Genomic DNA, 13,599 nt, shown 5'->3' with positions numbered 1-13,599 from the left:
CAGGTCTCAGGGAGTTGAAAAGGACTGAAATCATGAAAAGTATGTTTACCAACCAGAATGGAAGAAAATTTGAAATCAGTAACAAAAAGAAATTGGAGAAATTTACAAATATGTGGAAATCAAAGAACAAAACCTTAAATCTCATTTAAATCAAATTTCAGTGGGACATGGGTTTGGTCCATTCTGGAACAAAATTCCCCTCTATCCATAGACATGCAAAATGTAGAAAATAAGTTATCTACCTCCAAAATACAATGGTGGATGGACATAGAATAGACATTCCCATTCCAAAAGGGAACCAACTTGGCACCAAAACTATCTTTTAAACCATACTTAATCTCTAAATAAAATAACAATAACAGTCATACTTTTGCCTAACATAATTCAACTGTCCTGTGTACCATTGGAAACACACTATCCCTTTCCCTAGAAGAGGCTGCAGATCCATGGGTAATATTCACTTTTAAATTTGATATCCTGTAACTTAAATATTATGCCATCAAGTTAATACAACTTATGTTACATGATAAGAGGATAAAAGAGGGAAGAAAACAAAGATATTTGCTTTATGTATATATACCTATTCATACCACAAGGAAGAAATACTCATAATCATCTCACCACATGACCAAGCAATTCCACTTCTAGGTATAAACCAAACAGAACTGAGAATATGCCCATGCAAAAACTTGTACTTCCACATTCATAGCAGCCAGAAAGTAGAAACAACCCAAATGACCACCTACTAATCATGGACAAATAAAACATGATATATCCATACAATAGAATAGTATTCAGTCATAAAAAGGAATGAAGTAATCATATATGTGGCAATATGAATGAACCTTTAAAGTATTGAAAGTATTATGCTAAGTGAAAAAGGGCAGAAACGAAAGACTACAGTAAGTTGTATGATTCCATTTATACGAAATGTCCAGAACAGGTCAAACCACAGATAAAGAAATCAGATTAATGGTTGCCAGGGAAAGGGGAGGGGAGAATGGAGGGTGGCTGCTAACGAGTATGGAGCTCTTTCAGGGTGATAAAATGTTCTAGAATTAGATAATGGTGATGGTGGTACAACTTGTGAATATACTAAAAACCACTGACATATTCTTCAAAAAGGTGAATTTCATAGTATGTGAATTATGGCTTCCCCCACCTTCACCCCACCCCCACCCCCACACAAAAAGATAATCACCCTGGTGGCTTTTTCTTCAATACTGAGTCCAGGACACCAAACTCTGAATCCTGATTGAGAATGAAAGGCAGGAGCCTAAGAAGGTACCCTGGGGATACCTTTCCCAGGTGCCGACAGCTTTGAGAATCCCTGCACTTGGACTTGATGAACAGAAGAGGACTCTTTTCTAGACATAGCCTCCATTCTGTGTCTGCTTATGGTCGTGGAGGAAGAGGCAGGACTGGGACCAAGCCAGAGCTCCACCTTCCTGCCCCACCCCCCGTACCCTTAACCACTACCCTGCTCCAGGTTACTTTCTAAGACAAGCTTAACCAGGGAGGGAAATGGTGATACTTTTCAATTTTAGGCCTGTCTAATTTCTGGAAGTTCGACATTTATTTCCATATCTACACATATTAACATGTTTAAACATTTTTTTTTTACTAGAGAAGTTGTAAGTTTACAGAAAAATCATGCAGAAAATTCAGAGAACCCATATATATCTCTCACAATGCAGTTTTCCCTATTATTAATACTTTGCATTAGTGAGGTACCTTTGCTACAACTGATGAAAGAATATTATTATAATTGTACTATTAAGTAAACTTCATAGTTCACATTAGGATTCAATATTTGAGTTGTACATGCCTATTTTTTTTAAGTTTTCATTCTAGTAACATTTGCACAACCCAACTTTCTCCCTTAATTGCATTCAAATATATACTTCAGTGGTGTTAATTACATTAACAATGTTGTGCTACCATCACCATCATCCATTACCAAAACTTTTCCATCACCACAGAAATTCTGTACCAATTAAGCATTAACTTCCGTTCCCTACCCATATCCCTGTCTATTAGTTATTAATTTCCTAATTCTAATTATATCACAACAGTGAGATAATACCATATTTGTCCTTTTGTGTCTGTTTTCACTCAGTATGAGGTCTTCAAGGTTCATCCATGTTGTTATATGGATTAGAATTTCACTCCTTTTCACAGCTGATACTACCCCATTCTGTATATATGCCACATTTTGTTTTTCCATTCATGTGCCAATGGATACTTAGGTTCCTTCAATCTTCTGGCAACTGTGAATAATGCTGCTATGAACATCTGTGTGCAAACATGTTAAACCTCCTATTTTCAATTCTTTTGGATATATACCTAGATTTGGGATTGCCAAGTCTTATGGTAATTCAGTACTTAACTACCTGAGGAACTGCCCAACTGTCTTTCACAGCAGTGGTACCATCTTACATTCCCACTAGCCATAAATGAGTGTCTCAATTTCTCCACATCCTCTCTGACAATCGTTATTTTCTACGTATTTTTTACAAGTACCCGTTTTAGTGGGTAAGAATAGCTAATGATGCTGAACATCTTTTCATGTGCTTTTTGGCCATTTTTATACCTCCATTGGGGAAAAGTCAATGCAAGTTTTTTCCCATTTTTAAATTGGCCTGTGCATCTTTTTTGTTATTAAGATACTGTATTTCTTTATATATTCTGGACATTAAACCTTTACTGGATATGTGCTCTCTAAATATTTTCTCCCATTGTGTAGCTTGTCTTTTTATTTTTGTAATGAAGTCCTTTGTGGCAGTTTGAAATTATTTTATGAGAGAAAGACTATGTTTGTAAACTAGTCTCTTCCTCTGCGTGTGGTACTCTTTGATTGCATTAAATTCAGTCGAAGGGCCTTTGATTAGATTACTTGATAAGACTGATTTAGGGATTTTGATTGGACTACATCAGGGAGGCATGACTCAGGTTGATTCTCCATACCTTTGCTGGGTCTGATACAAATGGACACCATAGACAGACACACACACAAAAGGAGTTGACAGGTTCAATGCTGCCATGTGAGGAAGGTTTCACCCATAGCTGAACTGGAAAGAGGGAAGCCTCCATGAGGCTCTAGGAGCTGAGGCCCAGAGAGAGAAGGCTCAGTAAGAGACAAGCTCTGTGCCAGGCTTGCCTACAGCTGCATAAAAGTGGAGACCTTGGCAAAGATCAGCGGCCATCTTGTTTTGCCACTTCCTGGACACCAGAATCAACAGTAGCTGACTTTGCTAGGTGCCTCGTTTGGACTTTTCATGGCCTTAGAACTGTAAGCTTTTACCCCAAATAAATCCCTTTTTAAAAAGTCAATCCATTTCTGGTACTTTGCATTGGCAGCCTTTTGGTAAACAAAAAACCTTTGATGCACCAAGGATTTTAATTTTGATAAAATCCCATTTATTTTGTCTTTTGTTGCTCATGCTTTTGGTGTAAAGTTTAAGAAAGCATTGCCTAACACCATTTTCTGAAGATGCTTGCTGATATTTCCTTCAAGTGTTATAGTTTTGGTTTTTATATTTAGGTCTTTGATCTATCTTGAGTTAATTTTTGTATATGGTGTGAGATAGGGATCCACCTTTATTCTTTTGCATATGGATATCCACTTTTCCCAGCACCATTTGTTGAAGGAACTATTACTTCCCTATTGAGTAGACTGGGAGGCCTTGTCAAAAATCAACTGACCATAGATATGAGGGTTTATTTTGAATGCTTAATTCAATTCCACTGGTCTATGCCTGTCTTTTTACCAGTATCATGCTCTTTTGCTTACTGTAGCTTTGTAATAAATGTTAAAATTGGGAAATGTTGAGCCTTCCAACTTTGTTCTTCTTTTTCAAAGTGGTTTTGGCTACTTGGGGCCCTTTACCTTCTATATATATTTGCTGATTGGATTTTTCATTTCTACAAAGGCACTGTAGTAATTTTGATTGGGATTGTGTTAAATCTGTAAATTGCTTTGGGCAGAATTTACATCTCAACAATATTTAGTCTTTCAATCCATGCACAGAGAATGTTCTTCCATTTATTTAGGTCTTCTTTGATGTTTTTTAATTCTTTGATTTTTTTAAAGCAATTTTTGTAGTTTTCCATGTATAAGTTCTTTACATCCTTGGTTAAATTTATTCCTAGATACTTGATTTTTTAAAGTTGCTATTGTAAATTGAATTTTTCCTTAAATTCCTCTTCAGATTGTTCATTAGTAGAAACACTACTAATTTTTGCATGTTGATCTTATACCCTGTCACTTTGCTGAATTTATTAGCTCTAATAGCTTTTGTAACAGATTTTCAGGATTTTCTATATATAGGATCATCCCATCTGCAAATAGAGAATGTTTTAATTCTTCCTTTCCAATCTGGATACCTTTTATTTTTGTTTCCTAATTGCTCTGGTGAAAACTTCCAGCACAATGTGGAGTAAGAGTGGTGACAGTGGGCATTCTTGTTTTGTTCCTGATCTTAGGAGGGAAAGTTTTCAGTCTTTCAGCATGGAGAACGTCAGCTGTGTTTTTTTATATGCCTATCATCATGTTAGGGAAGTTTCCTTTCAATCCTAGTTTTCTGTGTTTTTTATCAAAAAGGGGTGCTGGATTTTATTGAATGCCTTTTCTGTGTCCATTTCTGAGCACTTAATATTACTGGGACTCCCTTGCACATAACACATCGCTTTTCTCTTGCAGTTTTCAGAACACTCTCCTTGACCCTGGCATTTGACAATTTGAATAGTATGCTTCTGGGTGTGGCTCCCTTCAGGTTTATCTTGTTTGTGGTCCATTGGGCTTCTTGAATGTGCATATCCATGTCCTCTTGAAATATGGTAAGTATTCTGACAATTCTTTGACTATTCCTTCTGACCCCTTCTCTCTTCTCCTCCTGGGACACCCATTATGCATATATTGGTACACTTGATGGTGTCCCACAGGTCTCTTTGCCTCTGTTCACTTTTTAAGATCAACTTTTCTTTTTTCTTCTCAGTTTGAATCATTTTGTTTGTTTTGTCTTGGAGTTCACGGATTCCTTTTTCTGCCTTCTCTAATCTGCTGCTGAAACCCTCTAGAGAATTTTTCATTTCAGTTATTATGCCTTCAACTCCAGTATTTTTGTTTGGTTCCTTTAAAAATTCTATCTCTTTATTTCGGTTCTCATATTGTTTATTCATTTTTACCTGATATCTTTTAGCTCTTCCTTGGTGTTTTCCTTTGTCTCCTTCAGCATATTTGAGGTAATTTTTTTAAAGTCCTTATCTCGTACATCCACTTTGTAGGTGGTTTCTGGTTTATTTTGTTCCTTTTAATGGGCTCTCATTTCCTGTTTCTTTGTCTTATAATCTTTTGTTGCACAGGACACATTTTGGTGTTTTAAAATGTTACCTCTGGGATTGTCTCTAAGCTGTCTGTTCCTTAAGTTTGTATCTGGCTAGCTATATAACAGTGTTTTCCTTGATTGCCAGGTGCTAACAAAAACAAAGCTATGCAAAAAAACCCAAACCAAACCAAAACTAAACAACAAAAAATTTCAGAGTCTTTGCAAATGAGTTTAGCCTTCCTATGAAGATTAGCCTGAGGTGAATGTGCCATACAGGGTTCTTTTCTTTTCTTGGCCTGTGTCTTATCCTAGGCTTGTGTTTGCTTAGGAATTGCCCCATTTAGAGGAATTCAAATGCTCCATCTACAACCTATGATATAGACTTTCTCCCTGTATGGGGTGTTTTACGACATGGTTTAAGCAGGTAATCCTTTTCCCCGGGCCACTTTGCCTTAACTGTTTCTTACACTGCTTTAGCTATTTCCAAGCTGCTTGGCCTCCGGTGAAAGTTCCAGGAAGTAAAAGACCAGAGCCCCTTCCCTGTTCAGTCTTTCAGGCTATCACCCAGTAGATGGCCTGCTACCCAAGAGGGAAGTCTTTCAGGCTGCCAGTTGATACACTGGCACCAACATACAGGCACTCCGTGTGCGCATAGGGTTACTGCTCCCTCCAGAACAGGGCATGGACCTAAGGGGGAGCACCAGCCAGGGGTTGGGAAAGGGGCCAGCAAGGACGCCACCGTTTTTCCTACCATTTTTAAAGCTGTTTTATTGATTTGGCACTTGCCAGTTACTGTAGCACTTTGTTTTCCAAAGTTTTGAGGAAGGCTCTGTCAGGTTTTGCTAGCTGTTGAGAGAGTCCATGGGGGAGTGGAACCTGGAGCATCTTAAGCTGCTATCTTGGTCGACTGGAACTCTTCTTTTACCCAAACATTGTTAAATGTGGGTGTCAAGTACCTGGGTATATATAAACTGCTGGTTGTGGTAACTAAAGGGACCAAATATTACTTAGAATTTTGAGAATTCTAAGCATGGACCAGCAGGAAGTACTTGGTACATTTATACCATCCTCTACATAAATGAACTCTGAGCACACAATACAAGTGGTGCAGAGAGGGCCAGGGTAAACACCCCTTTTGTTAGTCTGCCTTTTTGAAATATAGGTTTTACAGTCACAAGTCACACTACACATTCCCATAAATATAAGAAGAAAATAACTTTTCAACTTTATGTGCAGACCTATATTGATGTTAAGTAAGCACCCAACAGTGCCAGTGACAGGTATTCAGAATAAATATACTAATCCTACCTCTCCAAAATTAGAATTTCTTTCCACCAGGTCAGATTTGGGTTGTTATTTTCTGTTTCCTATGGCATGTCACACATATTATATATTTATATTTCTCAAGCACTCAGATTGTGACCACTCTTAAACAAGTCTTAGGCTTCATAAAAAGTGTGTTTCAGAAAAGTGTTAACAGGCAACAGAAAAGAAATGTTACTCAACGCAGAAGAGGCTATTAGGAGTTTGAACTTTTCTCACTTGCCAAAAGTTCTTCACTTTCTGTAAACTGCACAAAGGATTCATTCAGAGGCTGAAAGTGAAAGTGACTCAGGGCTATTTTTGAAAAGGTCAGGAAAGTGCACTTGCCAGTTTTCAAATTCCTTTGAAACCTCTCCCTGTGAACATCACAACTGAAAGAATATAATCCCCGAGCGGCAACTTGATGATGTGGTGATTTTAATATTTCTTTCAGAAGTGTCCAGGTAGCTGCTCTGTGAAATGGGTTCATGAGAAACTGCGTTTACAGAACATTTTACAAATCACTCTTTTTTAGGGCATTAGGGGAATGAACCATTTTAAAAGACCCTTGGCAGCAAGAGTTTGCTGGGCTGGCACCTGGCAGGAAGCCTGCCCCACTCTGGCTCGCAGTGGGAGGCTGGCGTCCCCAGGACTTCCTCCCCGACCGGGGATGAGTGGATGAGGATGATCGGGTGGGCCTTCCCGTGACACTTAACAGGGTGGTGAAAAGTGCAGCCCCTGGGCATGGTCCCCAAAAATGGCCCTATAAACGTGGAATTCAGGCATGATAACTTTTTAAAGAAGATTAAAGGAACTCAGTAGTTACCTCTGGGGCAGTCATCTATTTTCTTTGCCTCTTAAGACCCAAGTTACCAGAGGGGAACACTTGCAGTGAGACCCCACATTCCCCCCTGAATCAACCTGTCCGTGCCACTTGGGATCTGGTGTTCTTTCACAAGGACCCTCCCGATGAGAAGAGCTCACTGCCCACTGCGGTCGCCCTGCCCATGCGCCCAGCGTCTAACACCCCAGGGGCAGGGAGCAGCTCTGGAGCTGACGTCTAAGGAGCTTCCCTGCTGACCTGACCCCTCACCCCTCAGGCATCCGGGTGGCTCAGCCTCTCCCCTGGACATACCGCTGAGTCCCAGGTGGAGCTGCTGGAGAAAGCTGGACATGGGACATCCACACGGAGCTGCAAGCCAAGGTGAGGAGGGCGCGCGTGACCGCCTCAGCTGCCCACTTGGCCTCTGCTGCACCGTGAAGATCCCAGTTTCAAGGGCAGTTCTACTGAAGACAGCCACTGCGTTTCCGGAGACTTCTTTTTTTCCCAGGCTGGATAGCCCAGGTTCTTGCACTTGCCCCTGAGCTGGAGCTGGTAGTGAGGAGTACTTCAATGTCCCAACTGGTCTCCCCTGAAAAAATGGAACAAATAAAACACACCGCCACATCTGTGCAAGGTGTCACCAATCAGCAAGCATATCTGTACGTGTCACATCCACTCTGAGTGGATCTTTGCAACGATTGTGAACCACTATCGGATTCCGTTACAAATGAAGCAGCAGGCGGAGAGTGATCCAGTGCTTTGTCCAAGGACCCAGTGCGTTTTGGAGGAGCCGAAACTTGACCAAGGAGCTGCTGTGTGCTTTCCAGAAAACCACAGAGTGGATCGATGACTATCCGAAATCGTGATGCTGCAAACTGAGCACTACACTCTAGCTCTAGGTGAGTCGGGACAACGCAGAAGGTTCCGCCCCACGAAAGCAGCCCAGATCACAGCGCCCTTAGAATGTCCCTCCTGCTCGCCACGGACATGAAGCTTACCCTTGCCTTTTTGCAGGCTATGGAACCCTAAGCCCCAAGTCCTCAAGTTACACCCCTGCTAGCGGGGTGTGGGGGAGCAAGGCCACACTGGCCACCACTGACCTCTTGCTGATCTGATGTATCGTTCACACACACTCGCTTCAGACTCTGCACAGTCATGGAAAAGAAGGGCCTGAATACGGAAGGCCAATTCTCTGCCTCAGTTTTTTAAACCGTACAATGACAAATCTGTATTAATTTCCTAAGGTCTTTGGACTAGACAGGAAGATGCACGTGCGGTGCGGGAACGGGGCAGGTGAGTGCTGCTGCTGTGACCTGCCTGGTGTGTGTCCTCTGATAAGCCTCACAGTATCTCTCCAAGACACGAAGAAATTGTCAGCAACTCAGGGCAAAGGACACTCCTCTCCCTAGACCGACAAAAACATACATCGGTAACCTCTGGTCATGTTATTAAGCTGTTTTCAAGCTGAACGGTGATCAAAAGGTCGAGACCCAGGTTCGAATCCCCACTTGGCAAGTCGGCACCCCGTGCTCCAGACCCTCTTATGTGAGACAGGGTCGGGGCAGGGCCCAGCCTGCAGGGCTGCTGAGGACCCCCAGGAGAAGGCGGTGAAGCCCACCGAGGAAGGGCTTCCTAACGTCGGGCACTGCCGCGACGCCCCACCCTTCCTCTTTCGTCTTATTCATCAGAAGGTTATCTTCAGTGATCTTGTCAAACGTTCCTTTAAATCAAAACAGTTCATAGCACATGTGTTTTCTACACTGGGCTTTCTGAAAAGGAGGAACTGAGACGGCTTTTTCCTGTGAACTGGCTCTGCCGCCGGCCCTCCCCCCGCTCGCTGCTGTGTCAGCCCCGAGCCAGGGGCTGCCCTCCCCTGGGCTCCTAAGCCCCAAGGGGACGGCGCTGAGGCCCAGAGCGCGCGGGCTTCCTCCCGCGTCCCGCGCCGCACCAGAATTACTCTAGAAACCACAGGCCGCACACCAGGCTGTTTGGAGGACGAGATGCTATCCCTCTAACTGGCAACTGAAGTTTGGGAGATCCCCAAATAAAGAACTATGACAATTCAAAGGAAGGCATTGGAAACTGGATTTTTAGGGCCTGAGACACACAGGTATTTTGAACAGAGGTTTCAACAGCCTCCTCCCCATATTGCCCCAAATCACAATCTATACCCTATTTCACCTATGCAGTAAAGTGGCCCTGATATATATTTTTCATTTTATCAAAATGTAAACCAAGTAAAGAACTTCAAAATGCTGTATGCGTATTTTTTTTTTCGTGACACATGTAGACATTTATTCCTTAATATACCGTGAGAAAGGAATTTTCATTGCTATTTTGATAAAGCCCAATAAAAACTGACATAAGCATTAGGTAATATTTAACTAGGTTGGCAGACAAACAATAACAGCATGATTAAATATTAAAAAGTGGCTGCCTGCCATGTTTCTGACCGCAAATAAGACTGGATGTAGTGCCTATCACCAAAAGTGGGTGGTAAGTCAAGTGAGAAGAGGCGTAAGTGGCCAGCCAGCCCCAAACCTGCCTGAAAAAACATGCATTTTTCTATAAATATCATATCCATAAATTGATACTCTGCTACTTTTAACCCCCTGTACAAGCATTTTCTTCTAAGCATTGTTAGACAAATAACACTTCGTGACAAGCCATACATCTTTTGGTAGCTAGAGGACAGAGGAAAAAAAGGAGTTGATTCACTGGAAAACCAGATCCACTTATTGAAAACAAACACAAACTTGAAACGATCCTTTAAATCACAGGATTGAATCACAGGAAATCCAAGTCTCAATTTGGCAATTATTAGAACTTTCCCCGTGTTCCAGAATGTAACTGAGAAACCTCCTTTTGTTTCCTAGAAAAGGTATAAATTACCCAGCACTGAATCAAGATCTGTACGTCGCCATGCTGAGATAAAGGAGATGTTTTCCCTCTTTATTTTACTGTCATCTACGGAGTTGTACTGTGCTCGATTAATTACCCTCTCTTTCTGAGTTTCTTCAGCATCTTCTGAGCACGTGGCTACATCCTCAGCATTTCCAGCGTGTGTCTGTTTTCTGCTGTGGTTTCGGCATGAGGACGTGCTGGAGGGGCAGACAAGGGGGGCGGCTGGGGCAGCTGGGAAAGAGGTGAGGACTATCCCCCAGCAAGACAGTGATCTGCTGAGAGGAAAATCAAGGGGAAGGCAAACGTTTATAGAGAGAACTGGGCAGATGCTTTTCTCTTGCTGTAATATTTGAAGTCATTACAGGATGATGTCTTTGTTTTCACAGACACTCCAGTGACTTAATCGGAACTTGTTAGGAAATTAAATGCGACTCAATCAGCAACAGTAGACTAGACCACAAATCCAAGTTAGGAGAGACAAGCCGTTCACCACGCGCTTAACGTTTTCTTTCTTCCCTTTTACGTAATTATTTCCTACTCACTTAAAATGGAAACAGCATTTCAGCATGTCACACACAGGACAAAATGGCCCTGAAACCGTAAAAGGACTATCAAAACAAGTACCAGCACTTTATTTGCAAATTATCAGGCATGAAATGAACAGCTCAGCAAGTTTATCAGTAAACAAAGTGCGCACGCCACCAGCGATAATCAGCAGAGAGAGTCTAATGTGAATTTTAATAAGCCCCTTTTATTTATGCTGATCAGCTGAGCAATCATCACAAATCTGCACCGTCTCCACAGCTAAGGTGATTATGAAGACAGCGCTCTCAGTCGACGCCCATTAGTGGAGACAACCGCCCCACTTTTATTAGGCTAGACACCAGCTGATGACAGGTCCACATGGGCCTCTTCTAAGGTTTCAAGAATTGAGTTTGACAGCCTAATTTCCCAAATTAAAAAAAGAAAGCTTCAGTGATTTTAAAAATGAAAAATCCATATGCTTTCAAACAGCAGTGAAATCACCGTGATGAGTACGTAAACATGCAATAAAATAGGTAGTTATTCAGTATGCCAGAACCCGAACGGAGGAGAATGACTTATGGCTGTGCTTCACTGCACTATAATGAGCACAGCTGCAGCAGGGACAGTGGACGGGGCGACTCCAGGGCTAACGGAGGCATCAAGTGCAGGTCTTTGGAGAGCTGCCGGCCTCAGAACCCTCAGCACTGGACAGACGCCGCAGAAGAGAGGCTGGTTTGAGAAAGTGAATATAAAATAAGGCTACCCCAAATGATTTCAGAGAGTTCTAACACTCTCCGTCCTTTCCACCCTGAATTCTACAATTCACTCTTTCCCACACAGTTCACATCTACCCCCCACCCCTGTGGACATAGTTGCTACACTCAGACGTGCCCACTGCAACCTTCCATTTGCAGTCCCTTGCCAGCACAGGGGAAGAAAGGCGTATTTCTGATAAGAGGGAGAAAGTGTAGTTGTCGTCACCTCCTTCCCTCCTGAAGTCAGATGCAAACAGCTCGGGGAGAGGAAAGAGAAAGGTACCACTTCACTCTCAACCCATGACCCCAAACCATCCCTTCCGATCCGACCTTGGCAGCACCGTTTTCCTTCTTCCTTTTTGAACGAGCCCAGCCCGCGTGTAGGAAGAAGGCCTGAAGTCCAGCAGTCCCAGGGCTCTGGCTGGCTTCCCAGCTCAGGGCCCTGTCTCTGGCCGGACTCCTCTCTCGCCAGCCACCCTGCGGTCTAGGGCTGGCCTAGCAGCACCTGGCAGGGGAAGGGGCATGGGAAGGCTGCTGCCCCCAAAGCCACCATGCAAAACAAACAAGCAAAAAGCCCGACGTACGGGTAATCCGCCGCCTCCGGAGGCAGGGGGGACTTTCACGTTAGTTTTCTCTTCACTGATTTTATTTATACTTGGTAATTTTCAGATTATCTGTTGACTCATTTTTCAGGTTAAGATGTCTATATTTAACGTGTGTGGATGTGTATAAATCCTTTATAAACTTTATTTGGTATAACTTCACATTTTTGGTTACAGAAATCATTTTATTTTCTTAAAGCAGCACAGAAGACATACAATCAATATTAATTCCTACAGTGGGCAATATATAAATTATTCACATTTTTAAAAATTAAGAATGGAAAACCTCCTATGCGATAATGTTTTTAAAATGTACAACTAATTTTGGATCTGGGTTTTTGACACTATATACTTGTAGCTTTATACATCTGAATGAACATGACATGATATACATTTGAACAAAGTACACAGATGCATCCATTCCAGATGCTGAATACACTATATAAGTAATTTGCTTTTCACTTTGGTTCTTGAAATTCCATATGCTGAGGCATACAGTGCATTTGAAAGATACTTTCAGAAGTACCTTTATCATACTGGTATTTTAAATGTTTGTCTCTTATTCTCCTTTATAGCGAGGTGGTCTTTTCTCCTTAAAAGCAAGAAGACCTTCAAGTCTGTCTTTCGTTGGAATGGTCTAAGAAAAACAAAGTATTATATTATTTATATCAAAATTTAAACAACTGTAAAGTTTAACATGCTTCATCTGAGAGAACTAATCAGAAGCATGTTCTAAAATTCTAAAATCTACTAGTCATTTGAACAATGTTCCTAATTATGTGTCTAAATCTATATCATCTGACTCCCCACACTCCTTAAAATTTTTTTCACCATGGAGGTTGTCCCCCATTTCTGCGGTGCTTGTAATGGCACGTGCTCATGAATGACAGGCAGGCGAGCAGAGTAAACTAACCCTCTACCACTATTCAAGTTCACGACATCTCCATGCTTGAGTGGAAAATCGTGCAATTTCCAGTTCTCAAGAAAAGTGGAACAGAACTCTCCTGTTACTTTATATGCCCTAAAACAAAGTTATATCTTTCAGGGACCCCCTCCTTCCCCCAAATAAAAAAACTGTTCCTCTCTAGAAACTTGTGTCCTCCTAACTGTGTCCAACAAAGTAAACTGTGTAATTTACTGAGTGAACCTCCAGTGGGCAGGAGGTGAGGCTCCAAACGTTAGTGAAAGCCGAGGACCTGCCAACACCAGTGCACACACAGCAGGCTCACAGCCCACCACCGCGCTCCCACCGCCACGCAACAGCCAGCCTCAGGGCCCGAGAGCACCCCCACCAACACAGCCAGGAGCCGAGAGACAGCTAGTGTGAAGGCACTAACTTGCCCGGAGAGTCCTCGATTACG

General features: G+C 42.2%; 1 protein-coding gene across 3 annotated transcripts in view; it reads right to left on the bottom strand.

The window, feature by feature from the left end:
- Window positions 1–5,006: 5,006 nt before the first annotated feature.
- Window positions 5,007–13,599, bottom strand: part of AUH (AU RNA binding methylglutaconyl-CoA hydratase) — a 152,282-nt gene continuing 143,689 nt past the window's right edge. For all 3 annotated transcript variants that reach the window (XM_058301426.2, XM_058301427.2, XM_058301429.2), the window contains one exon: window positions 5,007–12,875. In XM_058301426.2, the coding sequence (XP_058157409.1) occupies window positions 12,798–12,875 (78 nt within the window). In that variant the 3' untranslated portion in view covers window positions 5,007–12,797. The remainder of the gene's footprint in view (window positions 12,876–13,599) is intronic.

Source organism: Dasypus novemcinctus, chromosome 8 (assembly GCF_030445035.2).
Source record: "Dasypus novemcinctus isolate mDasNov1 chromosome 8, mDasNov1.1.hap2, whole genome shotgun sequence".
NCBI classification, from domain to species: Eukaryota; Metazoa; Chordata; class Mammalia; order Cingulata; family Dasypodidae; genus Dasypus; species Dasypus novemcinctus.
Note: the sequence above shows the minus strand (reverse complement) of the source record. Positions and strands in the feature narration are given on the sequence as shown.